Source organism: Zea mays, chromosome 3 (genome assembly GCF_902167145.1).
Source record: "Zea mays cultivar B73 chromosome 3, Zm-B73-REFERENCE-NAM-5.0, whole genome shotgun sequence".
NCBI classification, from domain to species: Eukaryota; Viridiplantae; Streptophyta; class Magnoliopsida; order Poales; family Poaceae; genus Zea; species Zea mays.
In genome coordinates, this window is record NC_050098.1 from 227,404,278 (window position 1) to 227,430,306 (window position 26,029).

General features: G+C 49.5%; 1 protein-coding gene across 1 annotated transcript; it reads right to left on the reverse strand.

Annotated features, from left to right (window-relative positions):
- Nucleotides 1-22,369: 22,369 nt before the first annotated feature.
- LOC103651549 (uncharacterized) lies at nt 22,370-23,660 on the reverse strand. Its single transcript, XM_008677198.4, has 3 exons — nt 23,173-23,660; nt 22,699-23,105; nt 22,370-22,566 (listed from the first exon to the last, which is right to left on the reverse strand). Exons 1-3 carry the CDS (start codon nt 23,267-23,269, stop codon nt 22,444-22,446), a joined length of 627 nt encoding a protein of 208 aa, XP_008675420.1. The 5' UTR covers nt 23,270-23,660; the 3' UTR covers nt 22,370-22,443.
- Nucleotides 23,661-26,029: the final 2,369 nt, after the last annotated feature.

The window sequence follows — 26,029 nt, forward strand, 5'->3', positions numbered from 1 at the left end:
GCCACCGGAAGGCTTTCGTTCGCGTCCCTACTCAAGGGACGCGAAACAGACATCAAAGCCAAAGAGCCGGGGGCCGGCCCGTGGGCGGCGCCGACGGCCTCAATGGGGGGGAGCTGCCTCCGGCTGCCACCACATCAGCACGGACGGCGGCGTCTGCCCCTCCACCAACGCCGACGGTCGACGAGGCGCACCGACAGGTCCTCACTCCCGTCCTCACCGCGAAAGCGAGGAGAAGGACGAAATGTTGCATCCTAGCTGGACAGCAACAGTTCGCCTTCCTCGGCATGGCTGGAGGACGCCTCCTCTGCAAGGCTGGAGGATGGTTTCCACCACCAGAAGCTGGATGAGGAGGTGGCCCGCCGGCCCGCGCGGGAGGTAGAGCTCCGGCTCAGCCTGGCCTCCACCCCAGCAAGGATGATAAACATCCTTGGGGCTGGGGGTGGGACCAAGATCGCAGCCCGGCTCGCTTCTCCCCGACGTCAAGTTGGAGGTCACCGTCTTAGGTGACCACCGGCGAGGGGATGTGGTCGGGCTGCCTGATGAAAATCCTTGAAGCCGAACGATGGCTGAAAGGTACCAACTTCCACGAAGTTGCGTTCCTCCGACGACAAGACGGAAAGGCTCCGGGCGTCCCCCGCCCGGGGGCTCGAAAGGTGGGAAGACATGATGCATGAGGGGAGCGCGAAGACATGGTTGCCCTCCAAGGGGGTCGCCCCCTTTTTAAAGGCGACTCTCCCCCCACTTGCGCCCTCAACCGTTGCGGGTTGAGTCTTCTCCGACACGCTCCAAGATCCTCCCCTCCACGGCGTGGGGGCTGGGTCCCACATGTCATGCAAGCCGGTCCATGGGAGAAGAAGCCAAACCGCCACGTGCGCGCGGTGCATGCAACCGCACAGCGGTTACAAGCAGTTCTCCACTTTCGCCCAGACCAGTGGGCGAAAGGGCGGACAGCCAAGCAGGCGGCATGCAACCGTGCCAAGTGGGCGCGCCCCTTCGACTTCAACGAGCCCAGCATGGAGGTCCAGGCCCACGCGTCATGCAACCGGCGCGCCGGTTGCTACGTGTGAGCAACTGCACCGCCACTCACACCACTACCGCGCCTCCTCGACTGCGGAGTCAATACCGCGACTCGGGGCAACCCTGCAGTGCCAGCCAAGCGCGATGGTCAAATGCGGTCGAAATTGGGCCGGCAGTAATGGCGGTGACAGGCGGGCAGAAGCAGCGGTCGCGTCGTCAACCAAGCTGGCGTCCCATCCAGGGGCAGCGGGGGAGCCCTCTCTCACGGCGTGAAGACAGCGCGCCCGTGATCCGTTCCTCGAACGGCTCGCGCACGCGCAACGGCCACCCCGCGAACCGCTCGCCCCGTCGCATTAACTCCGCGGCGGGACAGGCGGCGCCTCAGGCGGGAGAAGCAAGCGACGCTTTGCCTTCGCCATAATGACCGCGTCAAAAAAGGTACGCCGCGTCATTCGATTTCGTGTCCTTTTCCTTTTCCTCTTTCTCTCTCTTACAACAGGGACCGGGAAAGGGGGATACCCCGAAAAGGACCCTTCTCCGTGAAGGAAACAGGCTTTGTGCTTCCCTACTGATCAGAGGTTCGAAGGCCGGCCCCTCGGAGGGGTTCAACGGCCGCCTCAGATCGATTAGGTTCTGCGCCCACTACTGGTCAGAGGTTCGATGGCCGGCCCCTCGAAGGGTTCAACGGCCGCCTCAGGCCACTCGGGCTCCGCGCCCACTACTGATCAGGGGTTCGTAGGCTGGCCCTCGAAGGGTTCACAGTCGCCTCAGACACAGAGCGAGGGATGACCATGGGTACGTTCGATACATAACCAAGGCTCCGGCTGCGCTCCCGAGGTACCCTAGGACATTTCCGAGACCAGCGGGAACGATCTTGTAACGGAATCCCATCAGAGGGAGGCATCGAGCCCTCGGACCCCGTCGACAGGGGACCGGGTCCGGTAGATCACCCGCAGGTACTTTTGGGCGCGCCTCTGGGCCTCTAGCCGACCCCTAACAAATGGGGCACGGACGTCCGCTCGGATTACCCGCCAGCAGCTCACCGGAAACACCATGTTCGGCGCCCTCCGAGGGCAACATGGCGCTTTCCCCACCTCCTCCTTGCGGAAAGGCGACGCAGGGGCGTATGTAAAAAAGACGAGTCTATCCTTGACCGTCCTCTCGCCCTGTGCAGAGGCTCGGGGGCTGCTCTCGCAAACCCGGCTCCGGCCAAACTGTTGACAGCGTCAACATACCAGCCCGAGAACTTGGGACCCGACCGTGCACTCGGGCTACGGCCAGCTCGCATGAGGGAACCACTAGACCAGCCGAAGTGTTGCAAAACGCACTAAGACCTCGAAGGAGTAAAACTACTCCTCTGAGGCCTCGGGGGCTACACCCGGCGGGTGCGCTCGCGCACCCACCGGAACAAAATGCAACCGAAAAAGGCTGGTCCCCTTGCAAAAAAGTGCGGCAAAAGCCTCCAAGCGAGTATTAGTACTCCCTTAGAGGCTCGGGGGCTACTGTCGGGGACCATAATTAGGGGTACCCTCAAGACCCCTAAATCTCAGCTGGTAACCCCCATCAGCACAAAGCTGCAAAGGCCTGATGGGTGCGATTAAGTCAAGGATCGGTCCATTCAAGGGACATGATCGTGCCTCACCCGAGCCTAGCCTCGGGCAAGGGAAGCCGACCCCGGAGAACCTACGTCTCGCCCGAGGACCCCCCTCCAGCAACGGGCACACTATCGGCTCGCCCGAGGCCCAGTCTTCACCGAGAAGCAACCTTGGCCACATCGCCACGCCGACCGACCAAATCACAGGGGCGTTTAATGTAAAGGTGGCCTGACACCTTTATCCTGACGCACGCCCTCCAGTCAACAGAGCCAAAGTGACCACAGTCACTTCGCCGCTCTACTGACCGGTCTGACAAGAGGTCAGCGCCGCCCGCGCCGCTCCGACTGCTGGGCCACCTGACAGAGTGAGTCTGACAGCAGCCAAGGCCGGCCTCAGGCGTCATAAGAAACTCTGCCTCGCCCGACCCCAGGGCTCGGACTCGGGCTCAGCCCCGGAAGACGGCGAACTCCGCTCCGCCCGACCCAGGGCTCGGACTCGGGCTCAGCCCCGGAAGACGGTGAACTCCGCTCCGCCCGACCCAGGGCTCGGACTCGGGCTCAGCCCCGAAAGACGACGAACTTCGCTCCGCCCGACCCAGGGCTCGGACATGGGCCCAACCCCAGAAGACGACAAACTCCGCTTCGCCCGACCCCAGGGCTCAGACTCAACCCTAGCCTCAGCCGACGGTCTCCGCCTTGCCCGACCCAGGGGCTCGGACTCGACCACGGCCATGGAAGACAGACTCGACCTCGACCTCGGAGGAGCCTCCACATCGCCCAACCTAGGGCGCGGACCGACCACGTCGACAGGAAGCGCCATCATCACCCTGCCCTGAGCTAACTCAGGCTACGGGAAACAAGACCGGCGTCCCATCTGGCTCGCTCCGCCAGATAGGCAATGATGGCGCCCCGCACGCTCTATGACGACGGCGGCTCTCGGCCCCCTTACAGAAGCAAGAGGACGTCAGCAAGGACTCGACAGCACCGACAGCTGTCCTTCCACCAGGCTCCAGCGCTCCTCCGACGGCCACGACACCGCACGAACCGGGTGCCAAAACCTCTCCGGCTGCCACAACGACATGTACTTAGGGCGCTAGCTCTCCTCCGCTAGACACGTAGCACTCTGCTACACCCCCCATTGTACACCTGGATCCTCTCCTTATGCCTATAAAAGGAAGGACCAGGGCCCTCTTACAGAGGGTAGGCCCGCGCGGAGAAGGACGGGACGGCGCTCGCGCAAGGTCGCTCGCTCCTACTCCCGCGTGGACGCTTGTATCCCCCTACTGCAAGCGCACCCGACTCAGGCGCGGGGCTAACACGAAGGCCGCGGGATCCAGTCTCTCACGTCTGCCTCCCTCCGGCTGCCTCCTTTCCCCCCTTCGCGTTCCGCCTTGCGTCGACCCATCTGGGCTGGGGCACGCGGCGATAATTCACTCGTCGGTCCAGGGACCCCCGGGTTTTGAAACACCGACAGAGGTAATCATTGCATAGCTCTGGTAACTGAGTACAAATATTAAGTTTTCTTTTGATAAAATTTATTTGTCTTATCTTTTATTTGTTTTATTAAATTTGTTTTGAATTTCGGGCTCTGGTGTGAATTTTGGGCCAAAAATTGAATTTCGGACCCTAATGTGAATTTCGGGCCGCCCGTAATAAGCCCGGCACGTTTAAACAATTACGTGCCAGGCCGTGGGCCGAGGGCTAGGCCCGTGGGCCGGCTCGGCATGGCCCAAAATTAAAATGGGCCGAGCCGACCCGAAATTCAAACAATACGGGTCTTTTCGGGATTGGGTCGGGCCGAGCCGGGCAGCCTGAATGTAGTTCCTTTGCTCCTTTTCTAACAATGGGCCGCAATAAACTATTTAAGTCCAATGATACTTTTTAACTTATATCTTTCTTGGCTTTTAGCTAAAATATAGTTTTGTTTTTATCATTTTAGTATCTAGAATGTGAATCATATGGTGGCTTTGATATTGAAATTTTTATGGATATTTTTGTGAAAAGGGTCCACCACACCAGCTTGCTACCGTGCCCTCGCATGTTGCCCATCCGTTGCACTGTTACATGATCTTGTGCCGTCGCAACGCACGGTGTACTAGTAATGTTGTATATTTAGGTACAATTGGACATGCACCGCAATTTTTGACAAAAAAATTTAATATGAGGCAACTATTGGAGTACCTTTTTAGTTTTTGTCTTGTAATTCAAGTTGGGACACTATTTTAAGGCACCGTTGAAGTTGATGTTATTATCGGCTAATTACTAAGGGATGACAATATTTTGACTGTTTAATGTCATGATTATTACTAAGTACTGGATATGTTAAAATTGTTGGATGTGTTAAATTTTGTAAGACTAAAATTAAGGGTGCATTTGGCACAGCTCTCGCAACTCCACGTCCAACGAGAATCACTCCCATGCAGCCAAACTGCAAAATTCTTGTGAGAGTAGAGTGAATATAGTCTACATTTTGTACTAGAGAGTGGGAGCAAAGAAACTTGCCCCCCCACCGCTCCCAAACCAGTTACTCACTCTCCAACCCCTCAGGAATGACTTCACAAACTGTTTGCCAAATGTTTTTTTGTCAAATAGATTCACTCTTGCTAGAGAATCACTCGAAATCACTCTACTAGAGAATAAGCTCTCAGAGCTAGAGAATGATGGAGCGGAAGAAATAACAATTTCTTTTAAGGGTTTGTAATTTTGACTTCAGAACAACAAGGGTAATTTCATCATTTTACCTAGTCTCGTTGGGTGAAAGTAACTATGGAGTCACAGCGATGGCATGATAGTGTAAAAATTGAATCTGAGTAGTATAAAAGAGATTAAGATGTTGGGACGAGGGCTGAACTAGACCTCGATCACCCTTGGCATCCAGCAACTAACCACAAACCAAACATGATCACAAGCACATGGATCGAATGGTGTCCTCATCCCTAGAGACGACGCAGTCGACAGAGGCAAAAGGGGGCTCCATCAACACGAAGGCTTTGACTCGGTGTAGAGGCATACTCGTACTAAAGGGCACCAAAGAAGCGCGAAGGCCAACAACCCCTTCACGACGAGATTTGGATGGCCTAGCCCACTGTTCCCGAAGACCTAGCGGCAGACGGAGCGAAGACCCCCAAGACGAATACTCCAGGACACAGGCGTGGAAGACTTGGAGTTGCGACAAGCTGCCCCTAGGGGGTGGGCCTCATAGGCCCACCTATCAGCCTCCTGCGTATGTACAATACCTAGTGTGTTTAGGCTAGATGTGTTACTATACCTACTATTTGGCAAGATGCTTTGTCTTGATCTCCAAAATATGTGAGGCGTACATGTGCTTTTGGCTCGCTGAACCCCGTCAAAAGGCAAAGGGGCATGTGTTGAACACCTAATTTGACAAGCCCAATGAACGATCTGGCGCAGTAGCCCAGACAGTACGCGCCCTAGACAGTCCATGCGTGTAAGATCAATTTTGGTTGCAGCCTAATTTCTTGCGAGATTCATCTGGTTTCTTACGGGATTTTGTTGGAGTTCACATAGAAATGGGTCCAGACCCCCTCCCCTTTATATATATGAAAATGTACGACTGATTGGAAAACCTAATTTGATAGGCCCCATGGACAATATGGCATAGTAGGTCGAACGATCTACGCAGTCCATGCGTGTTAACGTGGACCATTCGAGATTATATCAATTTAGGTTCGAATCCTGATTTCTTGCGAGATTCATCCAATTTCTTATGGGATTTTGTTAGAGTTTGCCTAGGAAAGGGACGACACCTCCTACTCTATATATATGAAGGTGTACGACTGAGTGACACACAATCAATCAAATCAAACACCAATTGTCTTTTATTTACTTTCTTGTTCTTAGGTTAGATCTAGTTTTAGCCCTAGTTGTAGCTTCCCAATCCTAATCTTCACTTGTCTTCGGTTCTACTTCGACATGTGGCGCTTTGGATGGTCTAATGTCTATAGAGCAACCCTAGAGCCCCTCCTCCCCGATGGGTCCCACCTACGAGGTGGGGTCTAAGTTCTTTTTGGAGCTCTTTGTGTCGTCGCAGATAGTTCGTCGCCTACATGTGGACAATCTACGGTGTCGATCGATGCAGCTGACTAGGGGGTTTGCAACTAAAGTAAACTAGAACTGGTCGTAGTCATGGAACTCCTCAAAATCCTCCATGTTTCCAGCATCACCTCCTGAGCACTGAGAACAGTGGGGACAACCTAGGGTGGGGTGGTTTGTAAAGCAAGGGTGAGTACACATCAACGTACTCAGCAAATGTCCCGTTTGGCTAAGGTGGACTAGCTGTATGTGGAGTTAAGGTTAAGCAGTTGCTTTTAGTTTGTCAAGTTTTATTATTATAAGTAGAGCCAAATTTTAGTAATAACCCAGTTATTACCCAGAGGCACTCCCTCCAAGAGGAAATACCAGAGATCAGATTTATAATTATCATTGTTATTCATCACCATAAAAGTAATCAAAGTTCTTCTAATCAAAGAGGATCCCAAGGCTGCTCATAACCGTGAGCACGACTGATATACCAGTTTCTAACACTCTGCAGAGGTTGCACACTTTACCCACAAGCCGTGATTCCCATTCTGCCCGGGGTTCTAGCCTCCCCATTGATCACTACCAAGGTGACCTAGCAGGGTCTCACTACGTAGCCTTTACATAGATTTCCTAGAGGTCATAGTCGCCCGTTAGGTTTCTCTAGTTTAATAAACATAGTACATCTCCCCAAAGGAAGGGTGACTAACAAAAACCAAATCAAAGAACCTCTACAACCAACCTCGGTAGAGCAAGTACTGTGCCCGGACCCCATTGACGGCCCTACGACGAAGCCAACTACTCCTATGGTTCCTCTAATTAATTAGCTAAGGGCGTCCCATTCCACCCTCATGGTTGCACTGTTATCCTGGGTTGGCACTCCCCAAACAGGTCCTTACGGAGAGGTACTCAGGAAACAGCCTGAGCCCCCTAAAGAAATCACAAGGACCTCATCGGGATAACATCATCGTATCATAAAAGATCACATTATGTTCATTGATTAAGTTAAAGCAATAGCATAAGCTAACCATGATTAACCCAAAAAGGTAAACAAGGGTAAGGTAAGCACAGACTAGTCAATCCTTAGGTTTCAATAATGTAATGCGGGACAGTGAATTATAAAGTAAAGTAGGACATGATAGGTCTGAGGACACTTGCCTTCACCAGGTTGTTGCTCAGGGAGGTCTCCAACTACACACTCAGGAACCTCGAACTGCTCGTTGTCTAAGTAAAGCGAGCATGCATTCAATACATTTGGAAAGTACATATGAACATCACACCAAACATGTACAAACAATGGAACACATCTTAAAAGACATAATACTACATAGGGGATAATGAATTCAAAGTATAACATAAACTATGGCCTACATTAACTTTATTTGAAAATAGATTATTATTCCCTAATTGTTATTTACAAGTACATAAGCATGGATCAATTCATTTTATTGTGACCTATGATTTAGAACAGAGATAAACCTATCATTATTCTCACTAGTTTTCTCCTTTTACTTGTTTTATTAAATAAATAAAAACTACATCTATATTAGTTCATATTCAATCACAAAAATCAGAATGTGCAGACAATGAATGAAACCATTTTATTTAAACAGAGAATAATTCCATAAACATTTTGCAATTTGAATCACTAAATTTGGAGTTCATATGCAAAAGATATGAAATAAACAAGTTTTGAAGTTTGAAATATGAAATTAGGGCTAAATCTGTGAATATTTAAAAGTCCAGGGCTAAATCTGCAAGATTACAGGGGTCTGCGCGTGAAAACCAGGGATGGCGGGTTGATTTCCAATAAACCGAGGGTTTCTTTAATAAAACTACAGCGTGAAGGGGTATCTAGCCATTCTAACTGTCAGATCTAAAACCAACGGCCAAGATTAGATCTATGGCCGAGGGCGCGGGCGCGCGGGCGGGCGAGCACTGACAAGCGGGCCAAGGAGTGTCAGCGACAGAGGGGGAGAGCGCGCTGATCGAGCGGGTCCAATGCTAGAGGACTTGGGCGCTAACAGGCGGCTGCAGGGGTCCGAGGGGGTCTGAACCGTTTGATCAAGATCGGACGGAGGGGGGTCTAAAGGGGGTCCGAATGGGTCCGAAGGTGTCCGAGCGGGTCCGAAGGGGGTCCGAGCGATTCCGAGCCATTCGATCAAGATCGGACAGAGGAAAATCTGACCGGGAAAGGATGAGCGGCTGTGGGTGGCGCTGACAGGCGAGCCAGGGCGTGTCAGGCGCGCGTGCACGAAGCGATATCCCACGGTCTAGGCCGTTCGATCTGAATCGGACGGAGGGGAAATCAGACCGAGGGAAAACAGATGGCTGCGGGCGGCGTTGCTCCTCTCCGCGGCGGTGAAGTCACCGGAGTTGAGGCGGGCGCGAGCTAGGGTGGCTCCGGGGTCGCCGAAGTTGGGTAGAGGGGATGAGGGTGCCACGGCGTACTCGATGGCGAGGAAGGGGCCATGAATTCACGGGCAGAGAGGGGAGAGCGGCGGTGAGGTGGCCTCGAGCGGGCCGGAGAAACTCCGGTGAGCCATTTCGACCATGGGGAAGGGGCTTAAGGCGTGCTAAGGCTCTGGCTAACTTCAGCAGAGGCAGGGACATCTCAGGGACTAACTCTTGGGAACCAAACCGGGCATAATCGGCCGGTCACCGTGCGAGCACGGCGGACCACCACGGCCGAACACCAGCAACAGTGAAATTGGCCGAGCACAGGGCACAATAAGGGAAATTGGGCACAGGGACGGGTGTCTCACCTCGGGGCGGAGCTCGGGGAGGCTCGGTGCGGACTCCAGCGAGCTGGATGGCCGGGGACGTGGGCGTGGGTCTCCGACGGCGGCTAGCGGTGAGAGCAGAGCGCGAGAGAGGGTGAGGGTGTGCGAAATGAGGAGAGGGGTTTGCACGGGGCACCGGCGGGGCTATAAGAAGAGAGTTGGGTGCGTGGGCGGGCGTCGTGGCAGAGAAACCCGACGACGTGCGCGAGTGCGCATGCGCCGGTCCACGGCGACGCGCGGAGAGGGCGGAGCTGACAAGGCTGGCCCACGGCGCAGAGAGAGAAAAGAGGGACGCTCGGGGCAACGGCTCGACGACTGGCGATCCGGGCCCACGAGACAGAGAGAGAAAGAGCGAGCGGGCGAAGGAAAACTGGCGCCGACAGATCAGCCGCACTGGGCAACGAGAGAGAGAGGGCGCGCGCGAGAGAGGAGAACTGCCGCTGATAGGCGGGGTCCGCCTGTCAGGCGGCGCGGGCGCGCGGCCTGGCTGGGCTTAGCTGGGCCGGCTGGGCTGCTTTCTCCTTTTTCTTTTCTCTGAATTTTCTAATTCCTTCTCTATTTCTTTTTCTATATGGTTTCAAATCCAAATTCAAACTAGGTTTCAAATTTAAATTAATTCAAACATGTGCAACACTCAAAAGAATATTTTAAGCTCAGCATGATGCAACATGTCACGACTCAAAATGTTTTAGCAAAATAAATAATTAAATCTCTCTAACTTAAGCTAATTTTACTTAAAAGGGAGAAAGGGAGAGGGAGTCTAGAGAAAGAGAAAACCTAGAGTGAGAAAAGGAAGAGTAACACCTGATTTTGGGTGATAATTAGAAAGAAATTTTATGCCCCCAAAATGAGGGTGTTACATCACATCGAGTCTTACTTTGAGAAAATATATGTCAGTGTATGCTTGTCTTGATCTCCAAAATATGTGAGGCCTACATGTGCTTTTGGCTCGCTGAACCCGTCAAAAGGCAAACGGGCATGTGTTGAACACCTAATTAGACAGGACCTATGAACGGTCCGGCACAGTAGCCCAGACAGTACGCGCCCTAGACAATCCATGCGTGTTAGATCAATTTGGGTAGGAGTCCTGATTACTTGCGAGATTCATCCGATTTCTTATGGGATTTTGTTGGAGTTCACATAGAAATGGGTCCAGACCCCCTCCCCTTTATATATATAAAAAGGTACGACTGATTTGAAAACCTAATTTGATAGGCCCTATGGACGATCTAGCATAGTAGGTCGAACGGTCTACGCAGTTCGCGCGTGTTAGCCTGGACCATTCGGGATTATATCAATTCAGGTTGGAATCCTGATTTCTTGCGAGATTCATCCGATTTCTTATGGGATTTTGTTAGAGTTCGCCTAGGAAAGGGACGACATCTCCTACTCATATATATAAAAGAGTACGACTGAGTGAAACACAATCAATCAAACCAAACACCAATTATCTTTTATTTACTTTCTTGTTCTTAGGTTAGATCTAGTTTTAGCTCTAGTTGTAGCTTCCCAACCCTAATCTTCACCTGTCTTCGGTTCTACTTCGACATGTGGCGCTTTGGGTGGACTGATGTCTACAAAGCAACCCTAGAGCCCATTTCCCTGATGGGGTCTGTTGCACCCGGATTTAGGGGGCCAAATCCAGACACGACTTACATGTGTGCTAGGATCATGGGTGAAGGCGGTTGCTCAAGTGTGGAGGCTGCTAAAGTCATGCCTGTTACTTTGAGCAACTCCACGATAGTTCCTTGTAATTGCGCCCCTAATTTTAAAAATGGACAGAAAATAGGTCCCAAACAAAATCCAAACATCCAACATTGTGCGCTCTGCATTGTTTGACGCCGGCAACAACTACAAGGACATGCCGCTTTTCATTCTGCTTTGTTTATTGGGTGTTTTAAGGTGATAACCTTGTTTATTCTGTCGTATGGCAGCATCCAAAGGAGACCGGCAGGATTTGGGTCTCTCTCGTCCAGCCATATCCATATCTGCCCATAGGGCGGGGCATCTGGTAGGAAGGACGGCGCACCTAGGACGGAAAGAGGGGTGGTTAGCGTGAAGTTTCTTGGTAGGGCGCGGTGGGATTCTATAGTGCAGGATCAAATCTTTGCTATTTTTTAAAGCATGAGTTTCGTGTACACTAGTAGAAAAAGGCTCAAAGCCTGCGGGGACGATATATTTTTACAGGCGGATTCGGTTATCCACCGACTGTGTTATTTTTAGTGGCGGTTCCTTAAGAAAACCGCCACTAGAAATCGTTTTTCTACTGGCGGTTCCTTAAGAAAACCGCCAGTAGAAATCCATGATTTGTAGTGGCGGTTTACTTAAGGAACCGCCACTAGAAATACGATTTCTAGTAGCGGTTTTCTTAAGAAACCGTCACTAGAAATCATTTTTATCCTTAATTTTTCGAGTTTTTCAAACGGCTTCGTATGACAAAACCACCAAAATAAAAGTTGTAGATCTCTAAAAGTTATGAAACTTTGTAGTTGACAACTTTTTTATTTAAACTCATTTCGGTTCTCAAAAATTGAATCTAAGTATGTCAAATTTAAAATTCAAATTTTGCAAATTACCTCGGATGAAAAAAGTGTCAAAATAAAAGTTGTAGAACTTCAAAAGTTATTTATCTTTGTAGTTGACAACTTTTTTATTTGGATTCGTTTAGGGTCTCAAATAAGCAATTTACACTCAAATGGTTGTAATATGTGGAGAAAACAACTACAAACTAGACACAAGACATGTCATAGACGGAGTGGTAGGGGAGGGTGCGCGTGAGGGTGAGGTTGACGGTTCGAATACTAACAACCGCGTAGCGCGCGAATTTAACGCGAAAAATGCCACGACTTCAAATTTTTTTAACTATTTTTAAACAAGGGGTGGGCTGAGGCCCCCCTAATAAAAATAAAATTTTTAACTATTTTTAAAATACGTTTTATGTTTCCTGGAAACGATTTGCACTGGCGGTTTTATTACGTCGACCGCCAGTGAAAATCGATTTTCACTGGCGGTCCTCAGTTACCCGCCTGTAAAAATGATGATTTCTACTGGCCTCTAGCACAGGCGGTTACGAAAAACGCCACTATAAATAGGTTTACAACCGCCACTATAGAACTTCTCTGTACTAGTGGTATTATGTGTCGTGCGTGACACATCAAACGTGTTCCTTCATTCCTTCTGTAGCAATGGGGCATAATAAACCATTTAAGCCCAAACATTCTTTTTAATTTGTATATTTCTTGGCTTTTGGATAGAATAAAGTGTAGTTTTGCTTTTATCAGTGTAATATCTAGAATGTGAATCATATGTCCGCCTTGATATTTAATTTTTATAGATATTTTTGTAGAGATTGTCTACCACACTGGCTTGCTACTGTGGCCTTGCATGTCGCCTAGCCGTTGTATTGTTACATGATTGTGTGTCATCGTATCATGTGGAAATTATACTAGTAATGTTGTATTTTTGATATACAATTGGACATGCACTATATTTTTTTACAAAAATAAATAAATGAGGCAACAGTTGGAGTACCTTTTTTAGTTTTCTTTCCTTATACTTTAAGTTGGAACACCTTTTAAGGCATTATTGAAGTTAATATAATTATCTGCTAATTACTAAGACATTATTTCAAATCTCCTTTTAGTGCTTCTTGCCCTGTCAACTTTAGTCATTATCTTTCTCTCTTCTCATTGCTATCGCGCCTTAGGATCCCACAGGTGCCTCTAGCCGTTGGACATGTCTAAACCATCTCAATTGATGTTGACATTCTTTTCTTCAATTGTTGCTACCCCTAGCCTATCACGTATATCATCATTCCAAATTCGATCTCTTGTATGGCTATAAATCTAAAGCAACATACGCCTTTTCACAACATTTAATTGTTGACCATGTCGTCTTTTTATAGACCAACATTATGTACCGTACAACATAGCAGGTCTAACTGTTTTTCAATAGGACTTGCCTTTAGGTGTGTGCATGATATAAATAAGAATGAATTCTCTTATGTCTCTGCAATTTTATCCGTATCATATTTGCTATTGTAAATGTTCTAGTCCCTTCTATGCCTCTCAGATATAATTATTATTATTATTATTTCATGCCGCCGTCTTCAGTCCATAGTTATTTTGACCCTGACGGATAGGATAGAATGACACAATTAACTAACTTTATAATTCTGAAGTCAAAAATATAATCCTCTAAATGACATTCTTACAAAATTGTAATCATTTAAATGCCACTCTTACAAGATTTAATATATCTAGTAATTAGTAACTTTGACATTTTCAATAATTGGTAATAATCGGACATTAGTCGTCGCCCCTGTTATGCTCTTTTTAGTCGTCTCTTTGATTAATATACTCTCTCCGTTTCAATTTATAATTCGTTTGATTTTTTACACCAAGTTTGATCGGCTCATCTTATAATAATAATAATAATAATAATAATAATAATAATAATAATAATAATAATAATAATTGTGATGTCGTTGAGCATATAATATGTTTTAAGTGTGGCTTTGAATTTTCCCCCAAAATTTTTAATAAGATCAGCCGATCAAATTTGATAATATGTGTTGTTCGTTTGATATAATCGTTGTGCACTATTATTTTATCGAATAATTTGTATAGCGTCGCGACGCACGTGCATTGTACTAGTAATTAATAAAATACAAGTGTTATTCGCAAGAAACTTCCTGCTTGTTTATCACAAGCAAGCAGGTAATCGAAGTGGATCATGCAAGTTATTGAAGTCCAATTTAAGTTCTATGAAGACAAAAAAAGCTTGCTGCATTGAATACGAGAATGTCATTGAAGTTCTTATTTAAAGAGCACTAAAAGAATAATGTTTCGGAAGAAGATTATGTAAAAGTTGCAATATTTAGTCATTATTATATTATTATGTGGGGTTGCTATTTTTCATCCTAGGTGAAGTTTCACACGGCCAGCAGTTAGACTGAACATTTTTCCAGTAACTAGTAAAAAATGTTCATCCAATACTAAGACATGATGCCTAGGTGCCAGCCCACTGGAAGAACTCCTGCCATGACTCCGTGAAGCACGGTTTTGCCTGCAACCGCAAGATCATCGACGCCTGGTTCTTCAACAAAGAAATGCTACTCACCAAAACGACCATGGCGCTAACTGGACGTGCGACACCGAGGGCCACTACCGGAATCGCAGGCTTTGCCGAGTGTTGTATTCTTTGCCGAGTGCCTTTTGTCGGGCACTCGGCAAAGAAGGCTTTGCCGAGTGCCGCACTCGGTAAAGTTAGGATCTCGGCAAAGAACCCCTTTACCGAGTGCTGAACACTCGGCACAGGACAGCACTCGGCAAAGACAAGTTTGCCGAGTGTCTAACACTCGGCAAAGGGGGCTCTCGGCAAAGGGCCGTCAGCGGCCGTCCCAAAGCTGACGGCCGTCAGTCTTTGCCGAGAGCCAACGGCTGGCACTCGGCAAAGAGGCTTCTTTGCCGAGTGCCACATAGTAGACACTCGGCAAAAGAGGCTTTGCCGAGTGTCATCTCTAGACACTCGGCAAAGAGGCTTCTTTGCCGAGTGCCACATAGTAGGCACTCGGCAAAGGAGGCTTTGCCGAGTGTCATCTCTAGACACTCGGCAAAGTATATTTTTATTTTTTTTATTTTGTCTCCCAAACTTTTTATGGTATGTTCCTATACTATGTAGACCTACATGTATCATTTGTGAACAATGTTAACAGAGTTTTCAATCGTTAGTAGATTTAGTTCGTTTATTTGAATTTCTTCGGAAAATTTAGATTTGAACTGCAGGTCACTCGAAACTTGAAAAATCGTGCATGAAAAAAATGATATTCATGTTACTTAGCATAAGTTACGACCGATTCCAGGAGCGGACCGAAAACTTCGAGCAACATGCTCACTAAACATGGTCGTGAACTTGCCATCCACATGTTTAAAAATTGTATAAAACACAAACAAAGTCAGAAAATCCTGAAACTTGTCCACGTGTCATGATATCATATGTACAGGCTGCGATAAAAAATTGAAAAAAATTCGAGAAAACTATGACGCGCTATGTGTACAAACCTAAGAGATCCACATTGAAACTCTATGATTTCATGTGTAGTTCTCTTAGGTTTCTACACATAGTGTCTCACAACTTTGTCCAAACATTCTCAATTTTTTATCACAACCTGTACATATGATATCATGACAAGTGGACAAGTTTCATGATTTTCTGACTTTGTTTGTGTTTTATACAATTTTTAAACATGTGGATGGCAAGTTCACGGCCATGTTTAGTGAGCATGTTACTCGAAGTTTTCGGTCCGCTCCTGGAATCGGTCGTAACTTATGCTAAGTAACATGAATATCATTTTTTCATGCACGGTTTTCCAAGTTTCGAGTGACCTGCAGTTCAAATTTGAATTTTCCGAAGAAATTCAAATAAACGAACTAAATCTACTAGCTATTTCAAACACTGTTATAATTGTCCCAAAATGATACATGTAGGTCTACATAGTGTAGGAACATACCACAAAAAGTTTGGGAGACAAAATAAAAAAAATACAAATGTACTTTGCCGAGTGTCAACTTGTTGACACTCGGCAAAGTATGCTTTGCCGAGTGCCCCTGGGTGGCACTCGGCAAAGAAGTGTAAATTAATATTTGCCGAGTGCCCCTGGGTGGCACTCGGCGAAGAAGGCGCCTTTGCCGAGTGCCGCCGATCTGGCACTCGGCAAACCACGTCTTTGCCGAGTGCCGCCGATCTGGCACTCGGCAAACCATATTTTAAAAATAAAAAAAAATCTTTGCCGAGTGCCGCATCGCGGGCACTCGGCAAAGAACATGAACTTAACCAAACCAACGGCTTCTCCTTCTTCTCTCTCTCACTCACGCTCACTCGCGCTCACGCCGCCGCCCGCGCTCGCCGCCGACCCCGCACCCGCGCCCGCCCTCGCCGCCGGCCACGCGCCGCCCTCGCCGCCGGCCACGCGCGCGCCCCCGGCCCTGCGCCCGCGCTCGCCGCGCGCCCGCTCGCCGCGCGCCCGCTCGCCGCGCGCCCGCTCGCCGCGTGCCCGCGCGCCGCCCGCACTCGCCGCGCGCTTGCCGCGCCGCCGCCGGCCACGCGCGCGCCCCCGGCCCTGCGCCCGCGCTCGCCGCGCGCTTGCCGCGCCGCCGCCGCCGTCCCGGAGCGCCGCCGCTGCCTCGTCGTGCCCTGCACCGCCGCTGCCCCACTGCGCCCTGCGCCGCCGCCGACGTGCCGAGCTCGCCCGCACCCGCCCGCGCAAGCCGCGCCCGCCCGCGCCCGCCACGCGCCGCCGGCTCACCGTGCCACCGCGAGCGCCGCTCGCCGCGCCGCCCCACCGTCGTCCTGCCGTACGCCACCGTCTCCCCCGCCCGTCACCGTCGTCTTAAGGTATAATTTTATTAAATTATGTATTATTTTTTATATTAATGTATTTATGTTTTATAGATTAATGTATTGATGTTTTATATATTATGTATTTCATAAACACATGTTTATATTAATGTGATATATTATGTATTTCATAAACGTGTGGATATATGTGTGGATATATGTGTGGATATATTGTCGGCCATCGTGCCGTTGATATATGTGTGAATGTCAGCCATCGTGTTGTTACTTTTATTTGCAGGTTTTGGAAACCTCCCCGTGCAGGGGAGGTGCTGCCGAATTTTTTTGTTGACAGACTTGTTTATTTTTTTGCAGAGGTCTTCCTAGCCGCTGCGGGTCTGCCTCGCGTCGCCACTGCACCGACCCGCCACAGCCCCACTAGCCTGACTCCACCGCCACCCTAGGTATAACCTTTATTTTCGCATCATGGTCGTAGATCACGTAACCCTGTTAGGCGTCTCCCGTTCGAAAGAGATACGGTGTAGATATGCAGATCTTTGCATATCTACAAATGTATCAGTTTCGAATTGTCCATGTTTTTTGGACAGCCCGCGGTTGCGTAGATGGTGTTAGTTTCATGCTCTACTCCGGTCCGAGATAGAGTTTCGGCGTCACCTCCCTGTTGTTCTCCGGACAGTACACTCTCCCTGCCAGGACGTGTATGCGGAGAACAGCGGGGAGGTGCTGCCGAAATTCTATCTCGGATCGGAGTAGAGCATGGAAACTAACTCCATCTACGCAACCGCGGGTGGGATTAGGACCTATCATCACCTATTAGAAGGTAGGAATGTAGTGTACATGCATTACATGTCTATATTAAACTATACTCGGTTATATATGTTAGAGGATGGAGGACCGTGAGTGGATGTACACGGGCCGTAGAGGAAGGAATGATGTCACCACTGAATGGATTAGAAAGACCGATGATTTCATGGAACGGGCATATGGCGAAGCTGCTAAAGGAGCGAGTCTAGTCCCATGCCCGTGCAGCAAATGTGACAACCGGAAAAGAAAACCAAAGAAGACCATGGTAGAACATATTTGGAAGAATGGATTTACGCCGGGCTATAGTCGGTGGATATTTCATGGTGAAGCGCATCGTACGAGAGAGGAGGTGCTGAGACAACGTGTCGAGGATTATGACGCGGATGCGGGGGTAGCGGATATATTGAACGACTATCAGGAGGCACAGTACACGGGAGGATTTACGCCGGACTATCAGGAGGCACAGTACTCCAGTGATATTCAAATGTCATTGGTTTGACCCTCAAGTGACGAGACGGACACATTCTAATCTTGGGATAGTCGAAATTCGACAAGATTCCACCTTAGCAGGAGACGATGTCTATATCGTTGCCCAACAGGCCACACAAGTGTATTATCTCCCATATGCCTGTCAAACGAAAGAACATCTTAAGGGTTGGGATGTTGTGTATAAGGTATCGCCGCACGGGAGGTTACCTGTTCCTAACGATGAAGATTACAACTTAGACCCGGACACATATGATGGAGAGTTCTTCCAAGAAGATGGGCAAGAAGGGCGATTTGAGATAGACTTAACCGAAGCTATCGGAATGGACGTAGATATTAAAATGGTTGTTGATGAGGAGGATGATGAGGTGCAAAATGATAATGACTTAGTAATCCTTGAAGGCAATGACATTAATGACGAACTTGCGTCTTCCGATGGTATGGAGATTGAAATGCTTGATAGTGATGATGAGAGTTATGATCCGGCTAACCCCGACACATATGAAGATTATTTTTAATCGATGTAATGCTATATGACTTTTTATTTCGCACCTGTTTTTAAATACATCTTTTTATATGTGCTTATTTGTTTACTCTTAATTGCAGGTTGTTGGACAAATATGGTGGGCGGTTTCCTGAGGAGGAGGAGGGGGAGGAGGAGGAGGACGGCGGACGATGCAGAGCAGGCAGCGCAGCAGGACGAGGCAGAGCAGGCAGCGCAGCAGCAGGCGGCGCCTCAGGACGACGACGACTAGCAGCAGGACGCCTCAGGTTCAGGCGGCTCTAGTTCGAGGAGCATCTACCTGCGAGGCCCCGCGAGTCTCCCTCAGCGTCCCATACTTCGGGACAGACGGCCGCTGATTCGGCCGGAAGGGGAGAGGTATGTAACTTTATGTTCTTCATTCTTGTTCATATTATGTGTTCAAAATCATAATGTAAACTAATACTTTTTATTTATCACTTGGACAGGTCTTGGACGGTTTTGGATTATGCTGGGGGTCATCGTCGCCCCCCCCCCAATAACATCCTCGGCCTGCTGTGCAGGGAACACTTCCCTGGACTTGTGGAGTACGCCGGAGTGACGGGCCCAGCCTTCACCTTCGACCACTACGCCGTCGCCCCCGATGCAGTAGACCGGGACGGCAGGGAATTCAATAACAAGGCGGAGCGGGTGAAGCAAGAGTTGTGGGTAAGTCTTAGTATAATGTAAAATATGTCGCATTCGTTGCAAATTCTTGAAATAATGTATGGATACATCATTTTTGTATGCAGGATTTCTTCAGATGCGATGCTGGATATGAGGCTAGGGCGGATGTGGTGGCCACCACGAGCTGTAAGAAGCTCGTCATGGACATGCACTATGAGGCCCGCATCCAGGCCATCATCACCTACCACGGCTCCGTCCTTGGGGAGAAGGTGACCAAAACTCAAGCCCGAACCATGTCGTTGACCAGGGAGCAGTACCTGCAGGTAAAGTCATGCATGTTTGGTACCAGTACTCCATGCATGAATTTTATTTTATCTTCTGATATGCACTTTACGTGTTTACTTTGCAGATGATTCCACATTGGTGCGCCGCACATCCTCTGTGCTGGGAGCAGATGGTGGATAGGTGGTGTTTGGCTGAGTGGGACGAGGCGCACACAGCTAGCCGGGAACGACGTTTGATGATGCAAGGCCCCTCCCACCACCAAGGCAGCCGGAGCCTGGGCCAATATGCCGAAGCATGGGTACGCCACCTTTTTTATTTAGATATATAGCACTAAGTTAGATATTATTTCTAACTATCTCGTTGGTTTTCGTTGCAGTCGGCGTCACATGGTGGCAGGCCTTGCTCCACCTTCTCGGCCTATGCTATGGCCCATAAGGGTAAGGCGACGTCCGACGTCACCTACAACCCGGATGACGGGCCCGAGGCCTACACCAACCCCGCCGTCTATAGCCGCCTCCATGACTACACCGCCATGGCGCAGGAGGTCCATGGCCCAGACTATGATCCAAGCACCGAGCCGATCGACACCGATGTGCTCATGAGGGTCGGAGGAGGCAAGAGACATGGGCGGTACTGGATTGTCGACGGGGCAATCGACTCGTCCTCCACTCCCACTCTGACTCAGGTGAGAGCAAGGAGCATGGGCTCGAGTCCAGCCATACGACCTCGGCACGACAGCTCACAGCATCGCATACAGCAACTCGAGGTTAGTGCTTCTGTAACTCGTCCTTTCTTGATTTATATACCTTCTCTTTGAGTTACTATAATGTTGGCTTGTAATATTACAGACCCAACTAGAAGAAGAGAGGAGGGAACGTCAAGAGATGGAGGCGAGGATAATGGCGGAGCGGGCGGCGGCTGATCAGAGGATGGCGGAGATGTTCCAGTACATGCAGAGCCTTGGCGCCGCACAGGGCATCCCTCCGCCACCTCCATTGTTCCCTCCAGTTGACCCTACTCTCTTCCACACTCCTGTGAGTATCAAAATTGTAGTTAGATGTTTGTAATGCATCTGGTATAACACATGCAATCTCTTCTCTGTGCAGGGCCAATCTGGGGCGGCATCCAACAACCCTCCGGAAGGGTTCAGCCCAACGCAGCCCCGGTCAAACCGCCCACCTCCATGAGTGTTGTGTTTTCATTGTTTTAGACTTCAGAACTTATGTATAATACTTATGTCTGTGTTTGATACTTATGTGAGAGCTTGCGACGTTTGAGACTTATGTTTGTGTTTAATACTTGTGTTGAACACTTATGTTTGTGATGGATATTTATGTTTGTGGTGACGGTTTTATGTTTGTGTTGGCTATTTATGTCTGTGATGATATCTGTGATGTATATATGTGATATCTTCTGTTTGTGTGGATGGAATACAAAAAACAAACTAAAAAGGTATATGCTGGTCACTTTGCCGAGTGTTACACTCGGCAAAGAGGCTCTTTGCCGAGTGTCATGGTCATAACACTCGGCAAAGAGCACAGACCTGGGCACCGGCTTAGGTTCTTTGCCGAGTGTTATGTCGCCGGCACTCGGCAAAGAGGTCGTCTTTGCCGAGTGCCGCACAGAACACTCGGCAAAGAACCTGACATGGGGACCCTCCCTGGCGGGTTCTTTGCCGAGTGTCCCACGCGGCACTCGGCAAAGATGGGTTTTTTGCCGAGTGCTGCCAGGAAGACACTCGGCAAAGCTAACTTATTTGCCGAGTGTCACAAGGGACACTCGGCAAAGCCGCCGTCTCCGTCACCCGGCGCCGTAACGGCCGCTTTTCTTTGCCGAGTGCTGTCTGGCACTCGACAAAGATCTTTGTCGAGTGCCCGAGAAAAAGCTCTCGGCAAAGAAGGCTTTGCCGATGCACTGTTCGCCGAGCCTTCTTTGCCGAGTGTAACACTCGGCAAAGCATTTGCCGAGTGTTTTCAAGGCTTCGCCGAGTGCTTCAGGCACTCGGCAAAGCGATTGATTCCGGTAGTGGGCCACGGCACCCACACGCTCTCCATCACTATCGATAGCTCCGTGCCCCGTGCTAGCCTCTTCGGATACGCCACTGTCACCGCCAAAAGCGGCATTGCCACGGACGCGTGTCGTGGCCTAGAAGGTCTGCTGGTCGGCGGAGTGTGTTGCCGCCGCCGGCGTCCTCGTGGGCTTCGAGTCTACCATCCATGACGGTACTGATGTCATCTTCGTCTCCTTCGGCCAGGACACGTCTCTCGCTGACGATACCAAGTCCTTCTTCCATGAGCTCGTCACGCTTGGCTCCCTCCACGCCGCCATCCATGATGTCTCCGCCGTAGACTCCAGCGACAATTCCAGCTCCTATGATGACACAGTCATCAACGCCGCGCCATAGGTCATTATCGTCGTCGTCACCACCGTCGACAGGGACTTCCCCAACATCCTCACCCTTGGCAATAACATGAGCTGAGGGGGCCGAGCCTTGAGTCCACCACGAGCCAGCGCGCTCTACTTGATGGTTGATGCTACTAATGCCACCTCCAACCCGTACGACACCGTCAAATGCGGACTTGACACCCTCGACCCTGTGAGGGGATCGTGGGTGAAAGCATTATTAATGAGGGAGGATTATCCAAATAAACTAGACCATTGGATTTGAGTGAGAAGAAAGAGAAAGAAGAGATTTTGACTGGTCTCATCCTTGGTTTTAAAGTTGTGATGATTTTGGGTACATTTATTTAAAAGTTTGAAGTGATGCTTTATATAGAGGTAAAGATAGATTACCGGTAATGACTGAACAATATTTAGTTATTACCGATAATTACTGAAGATGGTCTGATGAACTTTTACTTAGGGTGACGAACAACATATATATTATTATGTGTACATATATATACATATTACATATATATACATTTTAGTAACTAATGTTTTTTGCTACGTTTTACACGTGGCCTTCCAAAATGCCGTGACGCTCCTGCCCCCATCGCAAACGACATGGCCTTCTGGTTCAGCCTTGACGCCTGGCGGACAACTTGCTGGATCCTCTGCATGCAGATCAAGAAACCAAGACAGTTATATCGGTATCCTATCCAATTAATTACAAGGTCAAAAAATCCTCCTGGAAACAGAGAGATTACGGATGGGTTATTTTGAGCTGAATGAGTCATGCATCCAACCTTATCATCGCCGAAGAACTGCAGCTGAATTTTGTGCTGCTGCGTGTGCTGATGATGCAGCCTGCCGCCGATGAGAAAGACGCAGGCGGTCGCGGCTGCGACCCCAAACGAGCACAGCGCGCCAATCAGGGCTCCAACCTTATCGTCGACGTCCTTCTTGATATCTTCTTCCTCCTCCTCCTCTTGAGCAAACTTGCTGTCGGCGGTGACGGACTCCTCGGCATCAGGGCTCTGGATCGCCTTCTCTTCCACGCCACCCTCAGAAGCCATTATCGGATCGGCAACACTAGGCACGGCGGATTTGCAGGTCTCATCCAGCACGACGCCGATGCCCTTGCACTCGTTGTGCACGTCAACGTCTCCTGACGGGGGCAGCAGATCCTGCTCCTCAGTTTCTGTTTCTTTATCTGGAATGCAATTTAAGACGGTCGTAATCAAAATTACATACGTGAGACAACAACTGATCGTCCTTACCATCAAGATTCTTAACGCCATTGCTCAGGGAGAAGCTCCTGTGATCTGGCAGGACCACCTCCCAGTCCCAGTCCCACAAATCCTGGCTTGCATCCATGGAGAGACCTGCTGCTCTGCTCCTCTTCGTATTGTATTGCAAGCAAGCTGATAGCCTGATACATAAGGGTGAGGGGAGGGCGGCTGCTAAAGTCCTGACTATTACTAATTAGCTGCAAATTGTTCAAGGGTGGAGGCTGCTAAAGTCCTGGATGTTACTATGAGCAACTCCACGATAGTTCCTTGTAATTGCGCCCTTAATTTTAAAAACGGACAGAATCCAAACATCCAACAGTGTGCGCTCTGCATTGTTTGACGCCGGCAACAACTACAAGGACATGCCGCTTTTCATTCTCTTCCCCGAATGCTTTGTTTATTCTAAGCATCCAACGGAAAACCGGTAGGATTTGGGTCTATCTCGTCCAACCATATCCATATCTTGCCGACAGGGAGGGGCAGCTGGTAGGAAGGACGACGCACCTGGGACGGAAAGAGGGTGTGGTTAGCGTGAAGTTTCTCTGTAGGGCGCGGTGGGATTCTATAGTGCGGGCTCAAACCTTTGCTATTTTTTAAAGCATAAGTTTCGGGCGTCGTGCGTTATACTTGACGTTCCAAACGTGTTCCTCCGTTACTTCTCCAACAATCACTACCGGAATCAGCTCCTTTGCCGTGTGTCTCAGACACACGGCAAAGGCAAATTTACACTCGGCAAACGCTTTGCCGAGTGTAACACTCGGCAAAGAACGCTCGGTGAACTGTACATCGGCAACGGCCTCTTTGCCGAGTACTATTTGTCGGGCACTCGGCAAAGACTTTGCCGAGTGCCAAATGGCACTCGGCAAAGAAAAGTCACCGTCACGGCGCCAAGTAACGGTGACGGATCCTTTGCCGAGTGCCGTCTGCGGCACTCGGCAAAGAGGTCAATGTTGCCGAGTGTTTGCTCGAGAGGCCCTCGGCAAAGACTGCCCCAGTGGGCCCCACTGCCAGTCCCTGTGCCGAGAGCTCTAGTAGGCACTCGGCAAAGGAGGCTTCTTTGCCGAGTGTCTGTTGGACAGGTACTCGGCAAAGAACCCTCCAGTGGGCCCCTTTGCCAGTCCCTTTGCCGAGTGCCTTGGCAATGGCACTCGGCAAAGATGTTTTTGCCGGTTCCCAGGTTTTCTTCTTTGCCGAGTGCCATTGTCAGCACTCGGCAAAGATGGCTTTACCGGTTCCCAGGTTGCCTTCTTTGCCGAGTGTCATGGTCATAGCACTCGGCAAAGCGCCCCTTTGCCGAGTGTTACACTCGGCAAAGTGACCAGAATGTCCCTTTTTTATTTGCTTTTGTTGTTCCATCCAAACAAACAAAAAGATATATATGATTCACATCACATTATATATCAATCACATCATAGAATGAACACATTTATCATGGACACCATATATATCACAAAGTCTCACTAAAGTCTCACAAATATAAGTAAGGATCATCACAAAACAGATATAAGTCTGCGTCATCACTAACATCACCAAGTATCTCACAAGATAAAGTTTAACTAACATCACCAACACTCATAAAGGTAAGTCTGGATCATCACAAAACAGATCATCAACGAGGTGGGCATCTGGACTGGTTCGGCGAAGGGCTGGACGAAGCATGAGGGTTGTTCGACGCCACCGATTGACCCTGCACAGAGAAGAGATTGTATGTGTGAGAACATATGAATAAATATCATGCAGTACTAAAATTTTGATACTCACAGGAGTAGTGAACTCTGTAGGGTCAGCTGCAGGGAATAACGGAGGTGGTGGAGCATGACCCTGTGCGGCGCCAAGGCTCTGCATGTACGCGAACATCTCCGCCATCCTCTTCTCCAGCTCCTCACGTTGCCTCCTCTCATCATCTAGCTGAGTCTGTAATATTTCGCCCTAATGTTACGATAATGCAAAGAACAGATATATAAAAATCAATGAACGATGAATAGATAAGGAATAACCTGGAGTTGCTGGATACGATGCTGTGAGGTGTCCTGCCGAGGTCGTATGGCTGGGCTCGCGCTCGTGCTCCTTGCTCGCACCTGAGAGAGAGTGGGAGTGGAGGACGAGTCGATTGCCCCGTCGGCAATCCAGTACCGCCCATGCCTCTTGCCTCCTCCGACCCTCATGAGGACATCTCCGTCGATGTCCTCGGTCCTCGGATCGTAATCTGGCCCATGGACCTCCTTGGCCATGGCGGTGTACTCACTGAGTCGGTTGTGGATGGCGGGGTTGGTGTACGCCTCGGGCCCGTCATCCGGGTTGTAGGTGACGTCGGACGTCGCCTTCCCCTTGTGGGCCATGGCATATGCCGAGAACGTGGAGCAAGGCGCGCCACCATGTGCCGCCGACTGCGAGAAAACCAACGATATGGTTAGAAATCATGTCTAATCGAAAGTTATATACCTAAATAAAAAAGAGCGCGTACCCATGCTTCCGCGTATTTGCCCAGGCTGCGGCTGCCTTGATGGTGGGAGGGACCTTGCATCAGCAAACGCCGTTCCCGGCTAGCGTTGTGCGCCTCGTCCCACTCAGCCGAGCACCACCTCTGCACCATCTTCTCCCAGCACTCAGGATGCGCGGCGCACCAATGAGGAATCATCTAAAAAAATATAAGTACACCGCATATCAGAAGATAAGAATAAGCATATTTAGTACCAATAATAAAGTTTTGTATTTACCTGCAAGTACTGGTCCGCAGTCAATGACATGGTTCGGGCGTCCTTCTTGTTCACCTTCTCCCCAAGGACGGAGCCGTGGTAAGTGACGATGGCCTGGATGCGCGCCTCGTAGTGCATGTCCACGACGA